Source organism: Apus apus, chromosome 3, assembly GCF_020740795.1.
Source record: "Apus apus isolate bApuApu2 chromosome 3, bApuApu2.pri.cur, whole genome shotgun sequence".
NCBI lineage: Eukaryota > Metazoa > Chordata > Aves > Apodiformes > Apodidae > Apus > Apus apus.
In genome coordinates this window covers 62,755,672-62,782,075 of record NC_067284.1, presented here as the reverse complement: position 1 = coordinate 62,782,075, position 26,404 = coordinate 62,755,672, and the positions used below count along the sequence as shown (strand labels likewise).

Genomic DNA, 26,404 nt, shown 5'->3' with positions numbered 1-26,404 from the left:
GGAGAAGTTTCAACAATGCTGAAAAAGTTATACATATGATTTCACAGAATAATAGATTAATGAGTTATAGGTATCAGATGTAGAAGTATCAAATGTTTTGTTTTAAACTCATTAGTTCTTAAAGGAGTGTATTAGGGAATCTAGTTTCCTGTATTTTCTCTGGAAAGGGGTTACGGAAGACAATGTATCTCATTAGTCCCTAAAGAAAAATTAAGCATTTGAATTAACATTCATTACAATATTTGAAAAAATTGTTTTTCAGATAATCGCCTTTGATGAACTTCGGACAGACTTCAAAAGCCCAATAGATCAGTGCAACCCAGTCCATGCTGTGAGTACAACCAGGAGCTTGCTAAGCAACAGCCACTAAAGAATGGGAGATGCACTAACATGTCAGAGAAAGTATGAGTGGAAATGAATGTAGTGTCTGTTGTGAAGACAGCTGTAATTTGGAAAATCGATTTATTGGGCTAGTCTTAGGAGACCAGAGAGTGACTCTTTAGACTAGTAGCTTTCCTTTTTGCTGAAGGAAGCAGGAAAATAATTTGGAATTTCAAAAACTGCAAGATATATAAAGTGATGCTAATGCTTTCTTTTCATCTTTTCATTCTGTTGCACAAGTTTTCCTCTTTGAAATAATTTACTTTCTCTGCCTTCGGGCATGGGATGACCACCTTCTCCCATATTGCCTGCATCCAAGAGTTAGAAGCTTGAAAGGATTTGATGTGCATTCCTAGAACTCTCTGTCCCATGGCAGTGCCCTAAATTCTCCTGTGCTTTAGGAGTAAATAACACATTCTGCTGCATCTGCTACAGAAAAGGTTAAATATAACCTCGGGACCATAAACTCAGTTTTACTTAATGAACAAAATGCAACCCAGATTTAAGCATGTGAAAATTCCTCTGTTCATTAAAACTGTAATCTGGGGTGTTTTAGCTGACTACAGTTAAAAATGCATCCGATTTTTACCACCAGAACTGAGAGCAGAACTTGGCTCCCTGCTTTCTCACTGGGAATTAAAATTATTGTGACAGGTGCTGAATTTTATCTCTACAGAGTATCAAGTTATTGAATTGCCTACAAATGATAAGCAGATTCAGTAGCTAGTACCTTGGCATTTGTCATGGTTGGACTCAGGATCGACAATTAAACCAGCAACAACAATGCTCTCGATCCCCTCCCCCTCCCACCCAGGTAGGGAAGGAGAGAATAAAGGAGAGGGACTCTCTGGATTGAAAACTAAACTAGACACATTTAATTAAATACAAATGACAAGAGAAAAAATATGTACAAATGTGGTCAGGAATATGCAAAACCCTATTGCATCCCCCCAGTCACTGCTGAGCTGTGAGCGGTTCTGAAATGTCCCAGAGCTGCTGGAGAGAGCAGCAGAGCAGACAGGAGCTGAGGGGAGAGTTGTGAGGGTCAGGAATGCAATGGGCAATCAATGGTGATGGATTGATGGAGTCCTCCCTGGACGCAGGCCACGGATGGAAGAGAAGAGAAGAAGAAAGAGGAAGGGGCTTGACTCCCGTGATCTCTGACGTTATACTGAGAGCAATGTAGATATTATGGGATGGATTACTCTCTGACTAGGTTTGCCTGCTGTCTAGTCAGCTCCTCCCTAAGAGAGGGTTGCAGATATCACTCTTCTGGTCCTGTAGTATCCAAAGCAGAGCAAAGTGTCCGTGGTGTCTTGGCAGTAATATAAACATTCCAGCATCATCAATCCACTAGCTGAAAAACTTGTGTGCTTAAAAGAGTTCACTAAAGGAAAAAAAAATCAGTAAAAGAAAATTGCCTTCATTCTGGCTCCAGCCAGGACAGCATTTAACTGTGTTTCATAACTCAGCAGATGATTTGCAGTATTGCTTAGACCACTGATGATTTAAAGCATAATCTTTACACAAACCTTTGAATAAGACTTGTTTACTGTTCACTAACACAAAAGCAAAGAATGAGAATGAAGAAATCCTATAGAGAACTTCAATGAATGTAATCTGGTTTCAAATTTACTGAAAGTAATCTGATTTTTAATTCACTTTACCTGGTTTTACTTCCCATCTTGAGAACTGCACACAAGAAGCATATTTATATGTACCTACTTCCAGTAATTTGTTCCCTTTGTAAAACTTGTAAGATGCTCCATGGACACAGTTCTCTTTCATTTAAAAATGGTAATGGGATTGGTTTCCAGGATAAAAAAAGTTATTAAGTCCCTGCTCCAAGCATATTAAGTGTTGTAATAAAAAAATTAATCATAGAGTTTCCAGTCAAACACAGCAAAGTAGTCTGTGGTCAGTTGAAATATTTGATTCTTCTATGAAAGCTTCTGTTGTAACTCAAGCTATAATCTCAGATTACTTTCTTTGGCACAGTGTACATATTGATGCCTTTTATAGTGACATAAAAGAGATTTTTAGAAGGTATTTCTTGTTTCTTCTCTCTTAGGTCATGTGTATTTTCATTTTTTTCCTCTTCATAGTAGCTGGTGTCAATATCTGATTTATTTGGTGGGGTAGTTTTCTTTATTGCATTATAAGATTGTCTGATGTTTACTCATGTGTCTTCCACAATGTTTTCAAGGCAGAGAGTAGAGTCTTTTTTGACAAGAGAAGGCTGAATTAGGGAGAAATCTGAGGCCAAAAAAAATGGCAGTAGTGAAAATTTAATTCGAATTTCCTATTTTACACTCTATTGCCTGCAATTCAAAGATAGACTTCTGCCTTCTTCAAGGCAACCTGCAGTTAGGCATATGTCTTCTAAAGGGAATTATGAGAATTATCTTGCCCTCCCCACTTACCTCCTACAAAAGGCAAAAAAACCTTTCTGCACTTTCACAGGCACATCCACATATGTCCATTCTCATGTTTGCAGTTATGAGTCTGAAATTTTCCAGATCTCTTTTAGATTATAAACAACAGAGAGACTCACCATATTTATCTGGTACCTGTCAAGCTTCCACTATCTTACGGTCTTCCAAAATTATCCTTTTTTAAAACGTGGCTTAAACATGGGGTCAAAAAAGGAAGACAGACACTTCTTTGGAGAATATAAATAAAACTCAAACTTGGAGAAAACAGAAAACATTTAAAAAACAAAAAGCTTAGGGAGAGTTGGCTTTTCAGATTGGTATATTATGCTACCTATTTAAAAAGGTCATTGATCAGAATATTTTTTTCTCATGTCTAAATGAAAGTGTTGCCAGTTAGTCTTCTATGGAAACACAACCACTTTGCCTTCTGCAGTGTAACCAACAGTAGGCTCCTTCACAGTAACTCCAGTGATGGGTGTATGCAGAGTGAAATCTGATTTAACCTAGTGCATTTCTCATGATGAGCCGTTTAAAAGGAGACCTGTCTTTGACATGTCTTCTTTCTGTGAATCAAGCTTAAAGCATCTTTTGAGTCACAGTGCCTAACTACAGTGGCTTCCAGTATTTATGAATGCACCTGTTGTTTAAAGTGGCATTTCTAGGATATTACAGACATTATTCACAAATGGGTTTATTTCTAATATGTTGCTCAGGCACCCTCTTAATGATAGAGGAAGGGCTGCGGTATCAACTCTGCAGTTATTTTTCCCATTAAGAATTATCTTGAAGCCAGAGGATGGGTCCCAGGTTGGAACCTGATGATCTTTAAGGTCTTTTCTAACCTTAACCACTCTATGATTCTATGATTCTACCTGAAAATGCAAGACCACGTCTCTGTGGTATAGATTTGCAACACTGGATGGAGCCACATATGCTGACTTAAAGGAAGTTGGTGTTTCCAGCTGAAGGCTAACACAGACTTGAATCCCCAGTTTATATTGTTACACCCAGTAATAGATGAAAAAATAACTTATTGGGACTTTGAAATGTGTAAATCATATGGCTCCCAAGCAGTAGGTAAGAAGTGAACACTATTGTTTCAGATTAATAATGTGTATTGGTTCTCTGCAGCCGTTAGTTATAACCTTGACGCATTGAAATTGTAATATAGTGTCTTTAATTCATAAAGAATTCATAAATTAACCAGTTAATCTCCTACCTTTTCCCCACTTTCTCTTGACAGAGAGAGCGACTGAGAAATATTGAGCGTATTTGCTTTCTCCTACGAAAGGTGAGCATAAATTAGCCTAGAATTTGTGACATTTGGGAGAATTAAAGCCATTGAGTAGTGATGTGCATTAATTTGCTCTTTGAATGATCCCCACACTCCACTGATGAAAGGCTGAATTTTACTGCAGAAGTGGAAGTCAGGATGACCTTGTAATGACAGAGTAAGACCAATTATAAGACAATGACATAATAGAGGATTTATGGATAAGAAGTAAACTTCAGAACAGACCATTCACTTTGGAACATGCTTTTCAAAGGTGGTGAATTGTTTTGCAGTTGCAGCTTGAGGTGCTTTTATAGCCCTATTAACTGATGGTATTCTTGTACTACAGGCTTTAGACATACCTTTTTTGGTTTTGAACAATAGCTTTGTTTTTTGTTCCAGCTCAGTGGAAAAGCTGATTACATATTAGTTAAAAGAGCTCACAGAAGGAAAAAAAAAAAAAATCAGTAAAAGGAAAATTGGCTTCATCCTAGCTCAAACCAGGACAGAGGTTTTGGTAAAGTTATTGGTAAAACTATTGGTTTGGGGTGATCCAAAGGCATAACTGTGACTTCATGCCGAATCTAAAGTGTCATTCATGCTCTGATCAGTCCGAACCTGAGCCGTATTGGTTTGGCAACATGATGACTGTGACTGTCAGGAATCACATTCAACTATTTATTTAGCCTGTTTATGACACTAGGGGTATGAAAAGAAGAGAAAATACGCATCACCAATAGCTTTCCATTTTATCAGATAGACAGCCAGCTAATTTCAAGCTGTGGCCCAGTTCCGTTGACATAAAGCAACTGGTGAGTGGTAATGTATTAATATATGTGAGCCTCATGGGAATGCCTTGCCTGTGTAAGTGTTTATTTTATTGAACCTCAGCCTCACTGAGAACAGCAAAATGGAGGATTTTGGCTAATTACAGGCTGTGGATTCACTAGCTTGCTTCTGGTTAACTTAAACATTTTGTTAATTTAGCCTCTTTTTCAAAGTTCCTTGGGGACACATTTATTTTAATTGAGAGATTATGTGCAAGAAAAGGAAGGTGCAATAACTAGAGATTTGTAGTCTTCAAATTTGACAAGCTTTAGTTTGTGTAGTATAAAGGACTTGCTATTGGGAAAAATTCTGGAAAAACAGTAAAGAGTGCCACCTGTATAGATACAGGAAAACAGCAGTTAGGATGATTTCAGCAAGCAGTAAATAAATCCCTTATTATAACAGTGTGTGGCTTTAGGTCTGTCTTTCTATGAAACAAAAAATCAGTTTTTCTATGTCTTGAAGTCAGATAATTATTTTAAAGGGCTTTGAGAACAGAGGTATCTTGCTATTTATGACATTAGAACTGAATGCTTAAGATCTGCTATAAATCTTTTTTTTAAAGAGGTTATAGGTTGGCTATAAAAATATGTTCAATTTCATTATATTGTGGTTTTATAAAGGGTTCTTGACAAGTATTAAACGAGCATACAATATCTCATGCAAATCTGATCCCACTGGACAGAGTTCCTTAAGCATGGATTTTTGGTTTCATCTCCAAAATACTTGTAGAAGATGACTAAGAAACTGACCAGATGTGTGATATGTCACCAGAGAGTATATAACTTATTTAATTTTTCCAAAATAGAATGGAAGATGCAGTTGTTCTTGCAGCCAGGCATCTTCTGACATTTGGTTTGGGTAAAATGTTTCTATATCATTAAAATAAGTAGGGATCATGTGAAGTAGATATATATGGTGCTGGCATGTACATATAGGTCCATGTCTGTATGGTGCTATAGAATTAGATCAGCCCAAGTTTTCTGGTTAGTGGAGAATAATTGATTATGTATAAAGAAGCTGCGAACTATGTGTAGCCGTGGTCAAATCCCTTACCTCCTGAAGTAAATGAGAGGAAGGACTTATTTTCTGAAGCTAGCACAAAGTGAGCTTCTCTCAGGGTACGGGTATCTCATTTCATTCAGACGTGTGTTTTGGGGGCTTTATAAAATATATATTGGTTCATGTATGTGCTCGTTAAACTATTGAATGTTGTACAAGTGTTAAATGATTCATATAGAGCATACCCTAGTTTTGGCAAATGCTGTGGAGTTTGTATCTGTGCTGTCTTTTTTGCTAAATTGCCTAAATCAGGATACTGTTTTGTGATGTACTACAGTGCTGTACAGAGAGACACAAGCACTGTGTCTTGAGCCAACAGAAGCAGTACAGCATACAACAGTACAGACTTCTTGGGCTTGTTAGCCCTGCTGAGGAGTGGGATTGGTGAGATGTGCCATATAGGGCTACCATGTTTCTGTGATCAAATATTTTGGTGGGGTTATAAAAAGATATTCGGTTTATGAGGACAGCAATATTATATAATTGAAATTTCAGTTGTATTTCAAGAAATCTACATACCTGATTGATTCCTGTCGGAAGTACTTATTTTATCCCTAAGGACGATTAGGAATTTTCTAGATTAAAATGTGGTCTGATTCACTGATCAACCACTTTAATATAATTACTTTTCCTTTGAGGAAATTTAAGTTAAATTGTGGTTAGGTTATGCATAATGTTTTTTTTATTAATCTGATAAATCCTTACTAAGGAGGATAGTTGGCTTAAGCTTGCTTCCTGCTCAATGAACATATTTCAGACTTCAGTTTGCTCACTGCTGAACTGGGCTGCATCGAAAGAAGTGTGGCCAGCAGGGCCAGGGAGGTGATTCTGCCCCTCTGCTCTGCTCTGGTGAGGCCACACCTGGAAAACTGTGTACAGTTCTCAGCACAGGGCCTGTTGGAGAGGGTCCAGAGAAGGGCCACCAAGATGATCAAAGGCCTGGAGCACCTCTGCTATGAAGACAGGCTGAGAGAGTGGGGCTGTTCAGCCTAGAGAAGAGAAGGCTCCAGGGAGACCTTATAGAGGCCTTCCAGTACTTGAAAGGGGCTACAGGAAAGCTGTGGAGGGGCTTTTCATCAGAGAAGATAGTGATAGGACAAAGGGTAATGGTTTTAAACTGAGAGAGGGGAGATTTAGGTTAGATATTAGGAAGAAATTCTTCCCTATAAGGGTGGTGAGGAACTGGAATGAGTTGCCTAGGGAGGTTGCTGATGCCCCATCCCTGGAGGTTTTTAAGGTCAGGTTGGACGAGGTTTTGTGCAACCTGATCTAGTGGTAGGGTTCCCTGCTCATGGCAGGGGGGCTGGAACTTGGTTATCTTTAAGGTCCTTTCTGACCTTAATGATTCTATGATTCTATGATTCTAAATATGGGAAATCAGCATTTTAAAAAAATAGCCTCATCTTTCCTTGTTTATCCTTATTCATCTGACAGATTTTTTCCCCTGCATGTTTTGGATGAAGGAGACTGACCAATGTGCACTAGTGTAATTGTCATATGAAATAATATTGCACTTGGACCTCGTTAGGTTTCAGACCTTGACCTACCAGTAGCTCCTATCATTTTCTGCATGCAGCAGCTACAGTGAACATGCCCCTTTGGAGAGTGCCATGCATCAAAGTAGCTGATTTCAATTGACTGATCATTCTTTTCTTCTTGAAAAATTTGCTGGTTATTATGATGATCACTCCTTCCATTGTTCTGCCTCATAGTTACTGGCAAGCCCGAGATAATCTGATTTTAAGTGTGTGTTTCTGGATATGTCAGTTTATTGCTTCATCATGGATTTAGGGATTTATAGACGTGTGGCATTCTTTTAGCCAGTCTGCAGGCTGATAATCGTTAGCAGAGAACTTCTGTAAGCCTATATTTAGCATGGTTCATTAAAACACTTAATGTAAGGTTATATAAGCAAATCTACCAAATGTGATGTATAATCACAAGGATATTTTTAAAGTGGTATGTATCCATCTGTACATAAGAAGGAATTGTACTTTCTTCTTGGGGTTGAAAAAACACATAGGCAGTAACTACAGCAATATGAATGGGAATAGCAGCAATAGTTTTTTTTACCTTTTGTAGTGCTATACATTTTTTTTACCTCAGTAAAGATGTTTTAGTTCCTCATTTAGTCAGAGTTGACAGAAAAACAATGCTGCAGCATAGCCACAGTAGAGGGGTAAGTCTGCAGGGTAAATACATGTTAGGTTTGTAGGCAACATTTGGCCTTTAAAGTTTAGGCTTGCATTATCTGAGAGGAAAGCAGAATTTTTAGTCTAGTCAAAAGGTATTTTTGGATTTTGGAAACAGCAAATTGTAGGAAAACAGCAAATTGTAGCAGAACCTTGTAGGACAAAGAAGCTGATGTATCCAGCATTCTGATAAACTGCTGCTGTCACAAAGGGAACAAAAAAATGGCACTCTGTGACATTTCTCCTGTTAACAGTGATATTACAATGATGAAGCACATGAACTTTGTCCACTCTCAATAAAGACCAGAGGGTTCATCGTTGTTACTGGTTTCTCAGTACATGATGTATTTCTTGATGTACCTAATACTCTCTCTTTTCATACCTCATCAATATGATGAAAGTGCTGAGTTTTGACTAATCTGGGCAGCAGAAAAACTGTTAAGAGACCGATCCTACTGAGTGATTGGAACCATAAACCCTAATTAAGGGACATTGTGGGTAACAACTGAAGAATGAATATAGAATTATGTATATAGAAAATCTACTGCAGATAGCCAGGTAGTTTATTCAGTACTTTGTCCCCCTGTGACTTAGTGCAAGACAGAAGTTGTACCCATGCAGGCATTGCTGTGTGTAAAATGGTTTAAGTAAATACTGTGTATTTTTAAAATTATTTTTATAATCTCAAATGCTTTTTATTTTTCTTCTCAATCTTTGCACTGAGGTTCAGTGGTCCAAAACAGTTGGTTTATATAAAAAAGGTTCCTAAATGTCCCTGGAATTAGGAAGGGGTTGACTTTGAGTAGGACCTTCATGCATATCAAGACTGAACTACAAGAAAAGAAGCCATAATAGCCCTCTGCAGCCTATTGCTGTCTTGATCCCTAATTCCTACCCCTAAGCTTTCAACCTGCTTGTGACTATTCTTTAGGGACAACTCTTCACACTCTACCCACTTCTTTACATAGAGAGCAACACCTCCACCCCTTTTTCCTCTCCTGCCCCTTCTGAACAGCAGTAACCATCAATAGCCACATCACAGTTGTGGGATTCATCCCACCAAGTTTCTGTAATTGCCACTATGTCATAGCTTTCCTGTAGCATGGAAGCTTCCAGCTCCTGTTTGTTGCCCACGCTGCGTGCACTGGTGTAGAGGCACTTCAGCTGGGCTGCTGGACGTGTCACGTTCTTAGAGGGACACCTCTTTATCCCCCAAGGCATTTAATGGATGCTACCCTGCTGTCCCCTATTACCTCAGGAGCCCCTGGCTCATCTCTGTAAGACTTTGCCTGTGCTGCAGTGTCCACAGTGTGTCTCAGGGCAACAGGTTGAAGGCCCTACTATCAACCCATCCTTCCAACCCTGGTGTGTCTTCTGCCACTTGTTACAGACAATCTTGGTATTACCCTTCTCCCCCTCTGCATCTAGTTTAAAGCCCTGTCAATCAGCCTCGCAACTCTTGGGCTTCTGCCTTTGACCTGACAGGGTGGGGATACAGAGGCCCCTTGATCCTGAGTGCTCTCTGGGTGCTCCCTTTTCTGTTTTAAGGAGGGCAGAGCCTGGCTCCACCAGTCCCTCTCTTGTTCAGCCTCCCTAATGCTCCTCAACCTTTCGACCTCCTCATGCAGCTCTGCCACCAGGCTGAACAGTTTGTCCACCTGTTCACAGCAGATGCAGCAGTTTTCATAACTGCCAGTTGTTGCCAGTGCAAGGCTCTGGAACTCTTGGACAGACCTGAGCAGCTGTATCCATTCTGATGAGTGTAGAGGTGACTGCCTTCTGCTGGGCGGAGACCATGAATCACAGAATCACAGAATATTAGGGGTTGGAAGGGACCTTCAAAGATCATCGAGTCCAACCCCCCTGCCAGAGCAGGACCAAAAAAAACCCCAACAAAAACAAAACCAAAAACCTAGGGCAAATGACTCAGAAAGGCATCCAGGCAGGTCTTGAAAGCCTCCAGAGAAGGAAACTCCACAACCTCTCTTGGGAGCCTGTTCCAGTGCTTTGTAACCCTCACAGTAAAGAAGTTCTTCCTCATGTTGAGGTGGAACTTCCTGTGCTCTAGTTTAAATCCATTGCCCCTTGTCCTATCACAAGGCACAAGTGAAAAGAGGTTGTCCCTGCCTTCTTGATGCCCAGCCCTCATGTATTTATAGATGTTAATTAGATCCCCCCTCAGTCTTCTTCACTCTAGACTGAAAAGCCCCAGGTCTCTTAGCCTTTCCCTGTAAGGCAGGTGTTCCAGTCCCTTAATCATCCTCATAGCTTCCATTGGACTCTCTCAATTAGATCCCTGGCCCTCTTAAACTGGGGAGCCCAGAACTGGACATAATACTCCCAAGTGAGATCTCACCAAGGCCGAGGAGGAGGAGAACAACCTCCCTCGATCTGCTGGAGACACTCCTCTTAATGCACCCCAAGATACAACTGGCCTTCTTGGCCACAAGGGCACATTGTTGTCCCATGGAGAACTTGTTGTCTGCCAGGACTCCAAGACCCTTGTCCACGGAGCTGCTCTCCAGCACATCACCTCCTAACCTGTACTGGTGCATTTTGTTGTTCCTTCCCAGGTGCAGGACGCTGCACTTGCTCTTGTTTAATCTCATTAGGTTCCTCTTTGCCCAGCTCTCCAGTCTGTCCAGATCTCACTGAATGGCTGCACAGCCTTAAGGTGAATCAGCCAATCCTCCCAGCTTTGTGTCATCAGCAAATTTGCTGAGAAGACACTCTGTCCCATCATGAAGGTCATCGATAAAGATGTTCAGCAGGACTGAACCCAGCACTGATCCCTGAGGGACTCCACTAGTTACATGTCTCCAGTTGGACTCTGCACCACTGATTGCCACTCTTTGGGCGGAGCTTGCCCATTCAGGGAGAAAGTCACTGCTTCACTCTTCATTTGGTTATGACCAAACATGTCTGAATTAGGATGGAAACACCCAGTGAAACTCCGGAGAAACCACAAAGGTCAAATTCTGAGTAGAATGAGGGGAAGAAATACAAGTTTTGATTAGGCAATTCAGCACGTGCCTTTGTAAACACTTCTCTTGTGCTAGTAATGGCAAATCATAATTTTCTTCCCTTTGGGTCTGGCCATTGCTGGGAGAGGACTGCATCATGGAGGAAGATGGCTGATATCATATGAAAAAGTTTCACATTTTAAAGGTGTCTTCAGTAAATTCAAAAGGATGGTTTCAGGATGTTCTATGTGCCTTCTTTCTGGAAGAAAATAAAATACAGGAACAAATCTGCTTTTGTTGTGATTAGGTGGATAATTTGCTATCTCAAGTTTTGCTGCTGCTTGGATTTTGCAGTCTTTTTAATTTCCTTAGTTGGATACTTGGATTTTTTAAAGGCCCTATTGTGCTTCAGCCAGAGATTCCCTTCAGTACGTCTTGGCTCTCCTTTTCCATTATGTTTTCATTAGTGTTTCTCTTACATCAGTGCTTCCAGACTCAAGTAAAGAATGAAACCTTATTGTGCCAGGTACTACAAAAAACACATAATAAATATGAAGAGGGTTTGCTTACACTCACAAGACATGTATGCAACAGGAAAGGAACATTTGCACAGCTGATCTCATAGAATCATTAAGCCATTGACCACAACTCTCTGGGTGCAGCCATCCAGCCAATTTCTTATCCACTGAGTGGTCCATCTGTCAAATCCATGCCTTGTCAGCTTGGAGACCAGGGTGTCATGTAGGACAGTGTCAAAGGCCTTGCACAAATCAAGGTAGATGACATCAGTTGCTCTGCCACTCACTATCCAGCATTTCTGTAGCCTTGCTGTAGAAGGCCACCAGATGGGTCAGGCATGACTTGCCCTTAGTGAAGCAATGTTGGCTGTCACCAATCACCTCTTTATTTTCCATGTGCCTTAGCAGACTTTCCAGGAGGATCTGCTCCATGACCTTGCCAGGCACAGAGGTGAGACTGACTGGCCTGCAGTTCCCTGGGTCTTGCTTTTTCCCCTTTTTAAAAACAGGGGCTATGTTCCCTTTTTCCAATCAGCGGGACCTCACCGGACTGCCATGACCTCTCAAATATGATGGACAGAGGCTTAGCAACTGCATCCACCAGCTCCCTCAGGACCTGTGGGTGAATCCCATCAGGTCCCATAGATTTATGCACCTTCAGGTTCTTTTGATGGTCACGAACCTGCTCTGCTCCTACGGTGGGGGGTAATTCATTCTCCCAGTCCCTGCTTTCACCTTCTGTGGCCTTTGTGTTGAGGTTGGAGCACTTGCCAGACAAGACTGAAGCAAAGAAATCATTGAGGACCTCAGCCTTCTCAATATTCTGTGTTGCTACCTCACCCATTCCCTTCAGGAGAGGGCCTGCACTCTCCTTGGTTGTCCTTTTCTCCCCAACATACCTAAAGAAGCTTTTCTTATTGCTCTTAACCTCCTGGCGAGATTTAATTCTAGCAGGGATTTGGCTCTCCTAACCTGATCCCTTGCTGCTTGGACAACCTCTCTGTAACCCTCCCAGGGTACCTGCCCTAGCTTCCACCCCATGTATGCTTCCTTCTCAAGTTTGACCTTTTCTAGGATCTGATGATAGAAATCTTGTTTTCAGAGAGCTTAGTTTTGTCATTAACATGCATAATTTGAATCTCTTTCTTTTAACTGAAGTTGGAAAAGTTTGCTGGTTTTAGGGGTCTGGTGGTTCATTGAGTTAACAACTTCATGCAGTATTTAATCTCTACAGCAGCTGTTCAAATCCAGCCCAGTCTGGAATCAGCCTCACGCTACTGTAGTCTGATTGCTGACTGTTGGGAATAAAATTATCTTGTCTTTTATGCTTAGAGACCTGTGGTACTTCCTCTACAGAAATACTAATCAAGATAGACAATATAAGATAGATCTCTGTTAACATCATCATGCGAGCTACTCACCCCTGCTATACATATGCATACATAATCAGGTCCTCAGCTGCCTCAAAAAAAAAAAATCTAGAGTTTGCATGCAGGCACTGGAATAAAGGATATTGCTGTTTCTAAAGAATTAATTAGATGTATAGATTTTGTAGGATGTAAGCTTGCCATGCTGTATGGATTCTGCCAGTTAGGACTTGGACTGTCAATAGAATATCTTTCATACAACTGAACATATTTAAGTTCTCTTTTGTTTGAAGTGACATAGAACTTTCTTACGTACATTAGACCCTGAGCATGAGGGAGAGATGAAACTGTGTATTTAAGTACTCAGTACTTATTTAAAAGATACTGCTAAACTGCTGTTAATGAGAAAGACAGCTTTCTGCTGGGCTTCAGAGTGGCTATGAAAAGGTAATTTTTTATTAGGAATGAGTGACTTCTTACACTCTAAGGATAAAATTTGAAGTTAGCTAAAAAATGTATTAGCATACAATTTTTAATTCACAGAAATAATGAATTATGGATGAGTTATTTTTAGACAATTTTGGTACAGCATCTCTTGTTAGTCAAAAGAGGCATGAGATAAATCTGAAATCTGCTGTTCAAGGACAGCTGGGATGTCCTTAAGTTGTACAAGTGAAAAAAAAAAAAAAGAAAAAAAGAAAAAAAAGTGTATCTTGTCAGGGGAAGTGGGAATATGGGAAAAACAAGTGAATTTTTTTAAATTGAAGTATTATACACTTGCACTAGCTGTGTTGGTTTAATTGTTTTCTGCAGGTTGCCTATAAGAGTATGAAGTTAACACATGTGATTCACATTTGACAGAGATATTGTTTACATTCAAAAACATGAGGGACATAATGATTTTCCCTGATTCTTGCAATAAATTTGCTGTATTGAGAAAACTTAGGCATTGTGCATTGTGCCAGCACTATTTTTAGTCAAATTTACAAGTTTCTGAATTCAGCACTTTTCAAAACTTAGAACATAACAACTATTATTTTTAGTAATCATTATCTAAGGATGTTCATGTGCTTACCTAAGGGTAATAAAAAGATAATTTTCCTGTTGTGCCTGCCCAAGTGTTCAAAGCAGGGGTAGATCATAAGGGGAAAAGTTACAAAACTATTCCAAGCCTTAGAGTGAAGAGTCCAAACTTCTGACTTAGTCACAGTTTGGTCTCCCTTTTACTCCAGGGTGGAGGTAAGATTCCCCAGTGTGATGCCCGATGGAAGTATTTTTTAAGGGATACATATGGTTATTCATAATATTATTACTCATGAAAAGATTTGTGTATAAAACTACTTCAGGGTAACTAATGGTATTTTGCTGTTACTCTCATCTTTTAAATGTTTATACAGTAATCAAAGTATCAAAGTATTAGCCTATAATAGACAGCCTCTTGCTTTGCAATTCAGTGTCTTCCAATCCTGTTCTGGAGGATATGTAAACATATGGCCTTGCAGTATCAGAACATCACAAGTAACAGTAGAGTAAGGCTGAAGATGCAGTAGAAATGTATATGAGTAACTGTTGCTTGTAATGTACTCCTGAGAGCAGTGTACTTCTCAGCCTTTTGGGCTAATGTAATTTATGCATTTGTTCCCCAGCTGTGCTCAAGATATTCCCAAAATTTGACTTGCTAGTAGACTGTATATGGTCTCATTTGGCATTTTAATAAAAAGTAAGAATTTTGAGGTTAAATCAAATGTAACTGTTACATTTATTTAGCAGAATGTTCATTGGGTATTTAAGTCAGGATCAGATCCTATAAAGTCTCTATGCAATTACAAAAAGCAATACAATACCTAAAAATAGAGTGCAATAATTTTACATCATACCTGTTATATGGATGAAAACTGCTTCTGCTGGGAGGTAAATGTCCTACCTTGCATTTAGATGCTGATGTTTTCAATAAAGCTGTTCAAATAGCAGGGCAGGGATTGTCTTTACTATGTCTACACTGTACCAAATCTGCTTCTGCAGATTGACAGCCTTTACATACTAACTATGGAAACAGCCCTTTAGTAAACAGTTTTCAGCATTTATGAAACTTCCAGTCTAAGGCAGGTGCCCATGAGAAGGCCTGAGGGCCCTTCCTGTGCTGTGCAGATGGCTGAACTTTATTTTAATTATCACTGAGATTTCTGCGTTCATAGTCTTGCCTGTGAAACGATGGGCTGGTTTTCTAGATCCTAACAAACAGCTCTGGTACTACTTGTCATTCTCACCAGTTTTGGGCAAGGAGTCAAAGACAGCATGAGTTCTTGGAATAACCCAGCTGTGGTGCATCCTGCTGGTTGTGTCTAAAACACAATTGGGAGGTAGGGCAAGAAAGCATTTGTTACCCTGTTTCATGTCAGTGTTCTGAAAATTTGAAGTTTGCACTCCAGGGTTTCTAATCCAGCTTCTGTTACTGGTTCTGAATTAATGTTAAAAAAAGAAAGGTTGTGAAGATGTCTCCTGATCCCTGCTGAGTGGAAAAGAACAGTTAGCAAAGGAGATACACTCGGAAGGTCACAGCACATATCTGCCTTAACGTTGTGCCTTCCAAGGACAGTGCACTTTTTGAACTGTACTGGTGCCCTGCAGCCCTTATAGTGGAGAACACTTTTTAAACATCTGTTTCATAACCTCTTTACCTGTTATGACCTCCATAGGCTCTGCAATACAGAAATGTTTATAGAATTGGAGCATAGGAGGTTTAAGGTGAATATCAGAAATTTTTTTTTTTACTGTGAGAGTGACAGAGCACTGGAACAGGCTGCCCAGAGAGGTTGTGGAGTCTCCTTCTCTGGAGACATTCAAAACCCGCCTGGACGCCTTCCTGTGTGATGTGCTCTAGGTGACCCTGCTCTGGCGGGGGGGTTGGACTAGATGATCTTTCGAGGTCCCTTCCAACCCCTATGATTCTATGATTCTATGATTCTATGATTCTATGATTCTATGATTCTATATTCTTGATGGATGTCCCATAAGGACCCGATCTTCCTCTGTCACTCTTATTAAAGTTATTTGTTTTATGACAAAGCTTAAATATTCTATTCATAAGCTAGCTCCAATGTAATCTATAGATTTTCACAGAATCACAGAATTACTGAGGCTGGAAAAGACCTCCAAGATCATCAAGTCCAGCCTGTGACCTAACATCACCACATCGTCTAGACTGTGGCACTAAGTGCCACATCCAGCCTTTCCTTGACCACATCCAGGGATGGTGACTCCACCACTTCCCTGGGAAGTCCATTCCAATGTCTAAGCACCTTCTCTGTGAGGAAATGCTTCCTAATATCCAACCTAGACCTCCCCTGGAGCAGCTTCAGGCCATGCCCTCTTGTCTTGTTGCTAGTTGCCTGGGAGAAGTGCCCGACCCCCACCTGACTACAACCTCCCTTCAGGTGGTTGTAGAGTGTAATAAGGTCCCCCCTGAGTCTCCTCTCCTCAGCTCCCTCAGCCTATCCCTGTAAGACTGTCCCTCTAGTCCCTTCACCAGCCTTGTTGCTCTCCTGGACCTGCTCCAGCACCTCAATATCCTTCTTGAAGTGAGGGGCCCAGAACTGCTCACAGTACTTGAGGTGAGGCCTCACCAGTGCTGAGTACAGGGAGAGAATCACATCCCTGCTCCTGCTGGCCACACTATTCGTGATACAAGCCAGGATGCCATTGGCCTTCTGGGCCACCTGGGCACACTGCTGGCTCATGTTCAGCTGGTTGTCAGCCAGCACTCCCAGGTCCTTCTCTGCCAGGTTGCTCTCCAGCCACTCTTCCCCCAGTCTGCAGCGCTGCCTGGGGTTATTGTGGCCAAAGTGCAGGACCCTGCACTTGGTCTTGTTGAATTTCATGCCATTGGCCCCAGCCCACCGACCCATCCTGTCTAGGTTCCTCTGCAGCTTCTTCCTACCCTCCAGCAGATCAACACTCTCCCCCAACTTGGTGTCATCTGTGAACTTACTGAGGGTGGACTCAATCCCCACATCCAGGTCATCAATAAAGGTGTTGAATAGGCCTGGGCCCAGTACTGATGCCTGGGGGACACTGGTCACTGGATGCCAGCTGGATGCAGCGCCATTCACCATCACTCTCTGGGCCTGGGCATCCAGCCAGTTTTTAACCCAGAGAAGAGTGCACCTGTCCAAGCCGTGGGCTGCCAGCTTTGCCAGGAGGAGGATGCTGTGGGATTAATTTAATTTAAATGTAATTATCCCCATGTTGTAGAAACCAAAAATGAAACAATGAAAAGTGAAACAATAGGCCTAAATATAGATGTGTTTAGTAGCTGAGATGGAAAGAACATCCAGCAATCCTGTATTTTAATATTAGATCTGGTACTGTGTAACAGATGGTTAGGGAGTGCTTTGTGAGAATAATAATTAGGTTATGTTTTTAATTTGATTTTCTGGTATTTGTGCTGTGGAGTGACTTATCTTCACATCCACTTAATATTGTTAAAGAAATTCCAATAATGCATTATTATAATGAAATTTCCTTTACAAAGCATTGGCTTTGTGCTTTCTTCATTGTGATCCAGAAAGGTGAAGGGGTGAAAATACTGATGTTACATCCTTTATTTTATTTCTGCCCCATATTTGGTCCATAACATTGAGTCTTACATGCATGCACCATTACTCTCCCTCAGAGAAAATGCAAAGCTTTGTATGTGAATTTAGTAAGTTCAGATGCAGGTTGTTCTTTTGATGATCCGGAATCCATTTTCCAGACATTTTCAGCTAGTTGCATACATCTATGTAGCAAACTGCTATATACTTCCAGAAGTTTGCATAATGTGATTTTGAATTATGTGAAATACTTCAGGTTTGCTTTATAACAATTTTAACTACTCAATTTAATTTCTAAGTGATTGCTATTAGCGACTAGAGAAAAGAGCTTATAGAGACAAAAGATAGAGTGGATTTTAACAAGGGAATTGAAAGTGTACCTGAAAATTTGGACTGAAAACCCCTTAGTATTTTTACTGTGACAGAACTGTATTGGGCTGTAGGACAGCCTTTCAAAGGAGGTTTTGGAACTAAAGTAACTCAAATAATTTAAAGTAGATTAGAAAGATCAACTAGAAAATGTGATTGGGAAGCCTTCCTGTATTTCAGTGGTGAAACTGATATGTTTCATGTGTTTGATCAATGCAAGCAGTATGTTTAATACTGTTGCAAAGGTATGGTCTGTGCATTTAAATTACACACTATTGTCATGGTTCCTTGTCTCTCTCCTGCCTGGCTTGCCAATAATGTCATGGTATGGGCCCAACACAACAAAGAACAGCCACATGGCTGCTCACTCAACTCCCCACACACACACACTCATTCTGGGATGGGGAGGACAAAGATTTCTGAGAAAATGCATTGGAAAGAAACAAGAGAGGAAAGCCAGCTAAGAAATGGGAAAGCAGTGAAAAAATAAAAATGCCTTTAGAAGTAACTACTCTGAATCAAGATCACATAAATTTCTGTTCTGGCCAGCTTCCCACTCACTTTCTCTTTTATTAGAAAGAATCATCTTGGGTCTGAAACAAATAGCGTGGAAGACATGGATTTACTAATTAAGTGAGTTTCCTTTCTTAGTGGATTTTAGCTCACAACGCTGACTGAGTAATGGATTTGGTCTCTTTAGGGTGTGTATGACATATCAAAATGGTAGAAGCAGCTTTTTCAAAACATGCTCCTCCAATATAGAAGTGAAGCTTCAGTAACAGCTTTATTATTTCCTTTCTGAATGCATCAGTAATGAAACTGTCTTCTTTAAGAGCTCTTCTACAGGCACTTATTTAGTCTCACAATGCTTCTGTGAGGGAGACAGTAATATAATCTACATTTTGTAGACAGAAATCTGCAACACCAGTTAATAGAGTATATGATGTGTCTTGTGCCTCTCAACAAGCCCCTGGAGTACAGCCATGGTTAGAACCTGGACAAACCTGCACTATGTCTTGTGCTTACTGCTTCTAGCCAAGCTGTCTGTCAACTGAAGTGTGCCTAGGGACAGGGACACACAGGAGATTTGCAGAGATGGTTTATTTTCTGAAAAACTGCTTAGGTGACTAAAATGAAAGAGGTGTTTTACTGACATATGTTATTTCTGTTCCTGTCTTTTTAGCTGGTGTTGCCGGAGTACTCTATCCATAGTCTTTTCTGCATAATGTTTCTGTGTGCTCAGGAGTGGCTCACGCTGGGTTTAAATGTTCCTTTGCTTTTTTATCACTTCTGGAGGTAAGCCCATCATTTATGTGTTGACTGCTTGTTGGTCTTATTTGTCATCTCAGGACACGAGAAGATTGTATGAACTACAAAGTGCAGTGATAGGAATATAGCTGAATATCTTGTGCCTAGAAGCTTTTGCCTAGAAGCAGCTGAAGCTTACATTTCCAGAGAAAAACTAAATAATTTTCAGGAAATAAATTTCACAAAACACATAATAATATAAATGTGGCTTTCAGTTAATAACTTAGATACATATTCCCAAGGGTGTGAGGATGTATTCAACACAACAGAATGAAAACTTGGAAATGAAATGGGCTGGAATCTGAAAGTGGAACTTGGTGAGGCTTTAAATATTTCACAGATAAGGAATTGTACTGCAGTTCATATTTGAAAGATCTCAGGCCTATTCATTCAGCCCTAGCAAGGAAACCTTTCCATTTGAGTTGTAAAATAGGGACTGGGCAAGTTGTCAGTATTTTGCTTCTTTGACAGCTTTATGCTTTTTGTTTGCATTAAAAATAACTTGTCTTGCTGTACAGCAGGGCATTTCTGATCTCAAGAGAAGTCTCTCCCAGAGACACTAAGAGTAGGGATTGCAGTAGATCAAGAGCTACTGTCTTCATCCTGCCCATGTGAAAAAGTGGGGAGTGTTTCCATTCTGGATCTCTTCTGTGTGCTTATATTCACTGAGGGGCTTTCAGAGATGGTCATGAAAGACCTGTTGTTGAGCAGTGTTAATGTTTTCTGAACAGTTGGTGCAGCTGCTACTTCTGCACCTTCCTTGGCTCTCCAGTGGAGGATCAGCCTTCTGTTGCCTCTGAATGCAACCAAGAGACCTCAGTTTTTGTGTTTGACAGTCATTTCACATTTCCACAATGTTTGTAAAAGCCGAGATGAATTTGGTCTGTTAAGGTCTTTTTGTGTTACAAGATACATATGGCAGCAGATAGCTCCTGTTGTCAAGTAGCTTGAAGAGTAATTCTGTAAAGAAGGGAAATCCATTATCTCAACCAGAAACTAAGAAGTATTAGCTTTTTTACACTATTTTCTGCAAAACGTGGATAGTAATGCAGTCATATGGGCAAGTGTATTATACAGATGTTAGAGTCACAGTGTAATCCTCAGAAAGGTAAATGAAGTGAAGCTATGAGTGCTTTTCTCCCTATTGGTTGGGTGCAACAAAAATAATAATATTTTTACTAAGGGTTAACAACCAAAGTGTGACAGTAATACTGGTTTTAAAAGTTTTTTTAAAATAAAATTAAAATATTGTATTTTACATCCAAGATAAAAATTCTAAGAGTCTAAATAATTATGTCAACCTTTGGAGAGAACTTTTGGTTTTCTTTGCTTTCATGGTTCTCTATATGCTTTGCTGTAATTACTCCATAATTTCTGCTGTTTTAATCACAGACACGTTTGAGTTCATTAGTTCTGGCCAAAACCATGGGAAGATACTGTGTGGTATCTTAATCCCAAGGAAGATAATTAAGCAGGGATTCACCTGTGGTCTCTGTAAAAGAATTCACAGTGTTGTTAGAGATTGTGAGTGGATGTGACTAACATTGGAAACGAAGAGGGGAAGAAGGCAAGGTTATTACAAGAATATTTACTTTTAACGGCTGCTGCTGGTCACTTTTATGGACTTTTTATATCTATCTGTCTATATGCAGACACAGCTATCTTTAGTGGTTATATTACTATTTCAAAGCAACAATTAATACTTTATCTGATCCATGCTGATCTTAAAGCAGTTCATTAACTTTGCTGAGGAATTCTTTTGTTGTTTGCTTTTGCCCTTTACTTCAAAGTAACAGACAAAAGCTTCTTTGCCAAAACAGTTGTCAGGATTTTCTCAAATATCCAATCATTGATATGAATAATTTGAAATTTCTCCTATGTTAGAAGGAAAATATTTTCCCATTAAAATTATTTGGATTATAAATTTTTGAGCAGTGCTATGTGTAGAAAACATTTGTCAGCCAGCTCTTATATTACTCCATACTGACTTTTTTCCTTTTCAGAGTGGGAGGAACTGAGCTATCAGTTGGTTGAGACTGTCAGCTTTCATCATGTCTGAAATCAGTTGTGTAAAGCCCAATAACCCTTCCTCCATCCTGTGATCGCAAGATGCCACATATTGTCACTCACAATATATAAGTTATTAGTAAGTAAGCTAGAAATAACTATATAGGGAGCAGGAATGTTTCAGTCAAAAAAATTAGCAGAACACAGGAAATCCACGATCATGAATTTGCTTGGTTCTATTAAGAATGCTCTGCTTAGACTAATGTCCTGATTTTAACATCTGGCTTGAAAAAGAGAAAAATTCTTCGTGTAGCATGGAAGATGGTTGTCTTCTGCACTGGTGATCAAGAGAGTGTATGTCTGCACATATTTAATGCAGAATATTACAGAGTCATTCTAGATGTCTTCTGCTCTTTCAGGTATTTCCGTTGCCCAGCAGATAGTTCAGAACTAGCATATGACCCACCTGCTGTCATGAATGCGGATACCTTGAGTTACTGTCAAAAAGAGGCCTGGTGTAAGCTAGCTTTCTATCTTCTTTCCTTCTTCTACTATCTGTACTGGTAAGTCTGGTCATTTCACTAAGGAAATAACAGCTGCTCTTCATTTGACATATGAAATTGTATTTAGGAATGACTGGAACTAATTAGCTCATTTTCTCAATCTTATAAAACTTGCTCCTGATCTCAATTCAGGGAAGCATTCCCACTTACAGCAGCATGTGCTTATATGTGCTGACACCTCCAGTACAGAATATTAAGCATTTTATCTAAGTTCAGGGGCAACCCAAGGAAAAAAATTTTGCTCCTCTGCATAGTATCTTAAAATGGGTGGAACAGCAAATGTTATGATAACGACATTACATCAAATAAAAATTTCAATGTTCTTATGATTCAAGAGAATCATAAAAAAAATACTACATCTACTGGTGTAGTGTTGCTGATGATGGTAATTAAATGGGTAGGTAGAGAGTGGGTAGGAACATGAGTTGCACCATGCCTATAGTCATTCAGCTACAGCTTCCTTTTCATTACAAGCTAAGCCTGTGCATGGTCCAAACCCCTAATTTAAGTACATGAAGATATGTACCCCAGTTGTATGTTGTACCCCCTGTCCCTTTCAGCTGTCAGATGTCCTTAGTGACAGTCACAAATGCCCAGTGCAAGAATATGTGAGGATCAAATTTAAGGTAAGGCTTTGGCAGAATCCCTGTGCTTTCAGTCAACCCCTTCTTCTACTCCTTCTGCCATAACGTATTGGCATAGAGAGCCTCTTCAAGCCAGTCTTGCATGCAGTAATTCCTCTGTAACATATTTGTACACTAGTGGAAGAAGAGAAATGATAATTCTGCTTTGATCACTGGTCCGTTACCCATTCTCTTGTTCACTGTATCTTGAGGAGTCATTGCTGCAGGTGTTGTTTCTCAGTATTTTAAAAATTATTTACAACAAAATTTCCTGTCCCCACATGCACGTGTATCTGCCTGTGTCTGCATAAATGAGAGAGTGAAAGAAAGTAGAAGGGCCTAGACTCACAGAAGCCAATAGCTGCTTAACTCACACTGGAACTGACAGGGCATGAGAATCTGAGCAGGAGTTCAGCATCAGCTAGCTTTGTGAGTTTGGGCTGAGTCGTCTTCATGGGGCAAGAGTGATAAGCCTGGCAGTTATGATATACAAGCTCTGTTGATAGTGCAAGGAGAGATGGCAAGGCAGTGCTGGAGAGAGAAGCAGCATTTTATCCCCACATTCCTGTGTTGGCTAAAAACCCTGTGAAAGCCAGCTATGTAGTGTGGTCTGGCATTTCTGCTGGGACTTCACTATTTTGCTCTGCTTTGCTCGGTATGGTCAGAATTAAAATTGCAGTAAAACAGAGCGGTGGCAATATACTGTGATTTCATTGTTTTTCAGAGTTGCATTTAATATGTATGGATTCACTCCAACTGGTGTCTGCATTTTGTGTTTCTTCTACTGCATGGAGGTTTTTTCCCAAAGGAAAAAAAAATAATGCAGTTTCATGGGAAACTTTGCATGCTATGCAGAGGGTTGCTGGTTGAAGTTTTAAAGATCAAACATGCTAAAGCAAAATGGTTTTGTTTCTTCAGTGTTCAAATTCAGGCATCAGACTGCACTTCAATAAGCTCAAACATAGCTTGTGGTGCTGTAGGACGTCAATAATGAATGTTATTTCTTGAGAGCTTTTGATACCCCTCTTGAATACACCATAATACTAAGATGCTGTCATGGTTTGTCTCAGGATCAAAAACTAAAACAGCGGCAACAATGCTCTCATTCCCCACCCCCTCCCACCCAGGTAGGAAAGGAGAGAGAACAGAGAGAGAGAGACTCTTCAGATTGAAAACTAAACTAGACAGCTTTAATTAAATGCTAATGATTAAAAAAAAAAAAATGTACAAATATAAACAAATGTGTTCAGGAATGTGCAAAACCCTATTGCCTCCCCCCATCTCCAGCAACTCCCACGGCATCTCCTGAGCTGTGAGCAGTCCCAAAATGTCCCGGAGCTGCTGGAGAGAGCGGCAGAGCAGGCAGGAGCTGAGGGGAACAGTTGTGAGGGTCAGGAATGCACAGGCCTGGGGATCAACAGTGATGGATAGACAGAATCCTCCCTGGACACGGCCATGGACAGAAAAGCAGAGAAGGAGGAAAAGGAAGGGGCTTGACTTCCATGATCCCTGAATTTATACTGAGTCTTACATGTATGGAATGGAATGGAATGGAATGGGATGGAATATGGAATGGAATATCTCTGGCCGATTTTACTGTCCATCTAGTGTGTTCCTCCCTATGGGAGGGCTGCAGATATGACTCTCCTGCTCCTTTAACATCCAAATTGGAGAAAAGTGTCCTTGATCTCTTGGCTGTAACATGAACATTTGAGCGTTAGCGTCCACTAGCTGGAAAACTTACTGCTAGTTAAAAGAGTGCTCCCTGAAGAAAAAAAAATCAGTAGAAAGAAAATTGGCTCAAACCAGGACAGATGCTTTAGAGAGATAGAATGCAAAGGAAAGGCCATTACAGTCTAGACCTGAGGAACAGACAGTAAAGGGTTATGAAAGTCAAAGTGCTCTGTATGCTTCAAAAGGATACTTTCATATTGTGTCTTTCTTTTACTTTCAGCATGATCTACACTTTGGTGAGCTCTTAACTGGAAGACCATCAATAAAGACTAAAAACAACAAAGGAGGTGCACGGATAAGTGAGCCAAGTGAAACATGATTTAAAAAAAAAACAAAAAACACAACAAAAAAAAGGCAAAGAGAGGAAAACTTTGAACCCAAGAAGTAAATAGAGTATGTGAGAGACCTAGCAAGAAGAAGAATACCATGGGAGAATGGCTGAGTTAACTGTGTTTCTCTCCTGTTTCTCATTCTACTGCAGTAAAAACTTCCAAAACCTAAACAAAACAAGAAAATGCAACAAGGTGGGCCAAGTTACACAGCTATTCACCTCTCTGGGGATAATGCTGGTTGGTTGAGTGGACTCATTATAAACTGTAGTCCCTACTGTCTTCCAGGGAGCAAGGTTTCTTTTCTTAATTACTGTTCTGGACTGAGGAAGCAGAGGGCATGATCATCTTACAGGGAAAGAAGAGCTACACAACACATTCTGAAAATGAGAACTGACTGGAGTTCAGATAAGACGCGTGACCATTCTGCAGTGCATGACACTGATCAAACAGGGATGTTGGATATTGTGGAATTGCTTCAGTGTGTTTTGATTTTTTTCCCCACCCATAATAACAAAAGAATTTGCAGTTGCAGTGTTTTGTTTTATAATGATACATTACTTCTGTAGGTGAACATCCAGCATATTTCCATACTTCATCTGTGAAGTGACATACAGTGATATGTATATATACATGGGTTTGACCTAATCATGCAAGCACTTACAAGAATGGTATTCCTCTGGGGAAAAAAAAGAAAAAAAAAATAAAAAGGAAAAAAGAAAAAAAAAGTAAAAGCTACATATATTAAGGAGGATTGAAACACAGGTATTACATTCATCACCATGCTGGATAATAAAATACTGGACCAGCTAATCATGGTCTGTAGTTCTGTTTTGCAGCTTTATTTCTGCTGTAAAATTTAAGCTGAAACAAATACACAACATGTTTTTGTCGTGTATGAGGTTTATATTGAAATATGTTAATTTTTTATAATTTAAAAGTTTTAAAATGTTATCATATAATTCTGATTTAAATTAACACATATGGGCTGTATATATGTATTTATATATATATGTATGTATATACAAATACACATCTACATAAATACTCATAATCTGTTTATGTTTTAGCTTAATCTGTTTGATTGACAGGTCAGAGGCATCCAGTGTCCAGAACTGCTGCTAAATATATTTCAGCTCTAAACCTAGTGGACCAGGGCTGGTTCCCTCAAAGTCTCTAGGGTACTTCAGTGCAGCTGCTGGTGTTCTAATTAGTACACAAGCCTGTAAGATAGAGACTAACAGCAGTGCATGCACAAAGACTACTTGGATCTTGCATTGTGAAAGAACTAATAAGGTACGTTGCTACTAGAGATGCTGCAGAGGACAGTTCATCTTGATTGGGCCAAGTGTCCCAGCTTGATTACAGCTGGTCTTATTAGCACTAGGTTATTGTTGACCCTGCCAGATTTGGTCTGGCTGTTGTTCCCATAGCAAACTCTGAAGACATTTTTTTCTGGGCACAGCACTTCAGCAGAAGAGATGCAGTCTCACATTCAGTACGGCCTTTTTGCTGACTGCTGTTTCAGAGCATGGTGCAGAAGGAATGGCTGAATGGAGTAATCTAATTTCTGGCAAGGTCCATACCGAGCTGGAGTTACTGCATGTGTACAGTGCCAGACTCTGGTTTGATTTGGCTACGTTAGCAAAATTAAATCCTGTTAGACTGCAAAGCAGTTGCTGCATGCAAACTGTCTGCTCCTGGACCATGCCAACTCCCATATCATGCCTGAGCATTGCTTGGAAGAGTGCTAGCTGGCCTGCATAAAATTATTCCAGGGGTCATTCTAACAGTATTTAGATGATCAGGTTGTCCCAAGTGCTGATGTTATTTAATTTACAAGTAGAGACATAGCCTATG

General features: G+C 40.1%; 1 protein-coding gene across 2 annotated transcripts in view; it reads left to right on the top strand.

Annotated features, from left to right (window-relative positions):
- Positions 1 to 24,951, top strand: part of CNIH3 (cornichon family AMPA receptor auxiliary protein 3) — a 48,342-nt gene extending 23,391 nt beyond the window's left edge. Inside the window, exons 2-6 of one of the 2 annotated variants that reach the window (XM_051614248.1) lie at positions 263 to 331; positions 4,060 to 4,107; positions 19,164 to 19,276; positions 21,715 to 21,858; positions 24,436 to 24,951. In XM_051614248.1, coding sequence (XP_051470208.1) covers positions 263 to 331; positions 4,060 to 4,107; positions 19,164 to 19,276; positions 21,715 to 21,858; positions 24,436 to 24,463 — 402 coding nt within the window. In that variant the 3' untranslated portion in view covers positions 24,464 to 24,951. The remainder of the gene's footprint in view (positions 1 to 262; positions 332 to 4,059; positions 4,108 to 19,163; positions 19,277 to 21,714; positions 21,859 to 24,435) is intronic. The other variant, XM_051614250.1, reaches the window with a different exon arrangement.
- The last annotated feature ends 1,453 nt before the right edge of the window (positions 24,952 to 26,404 follow it).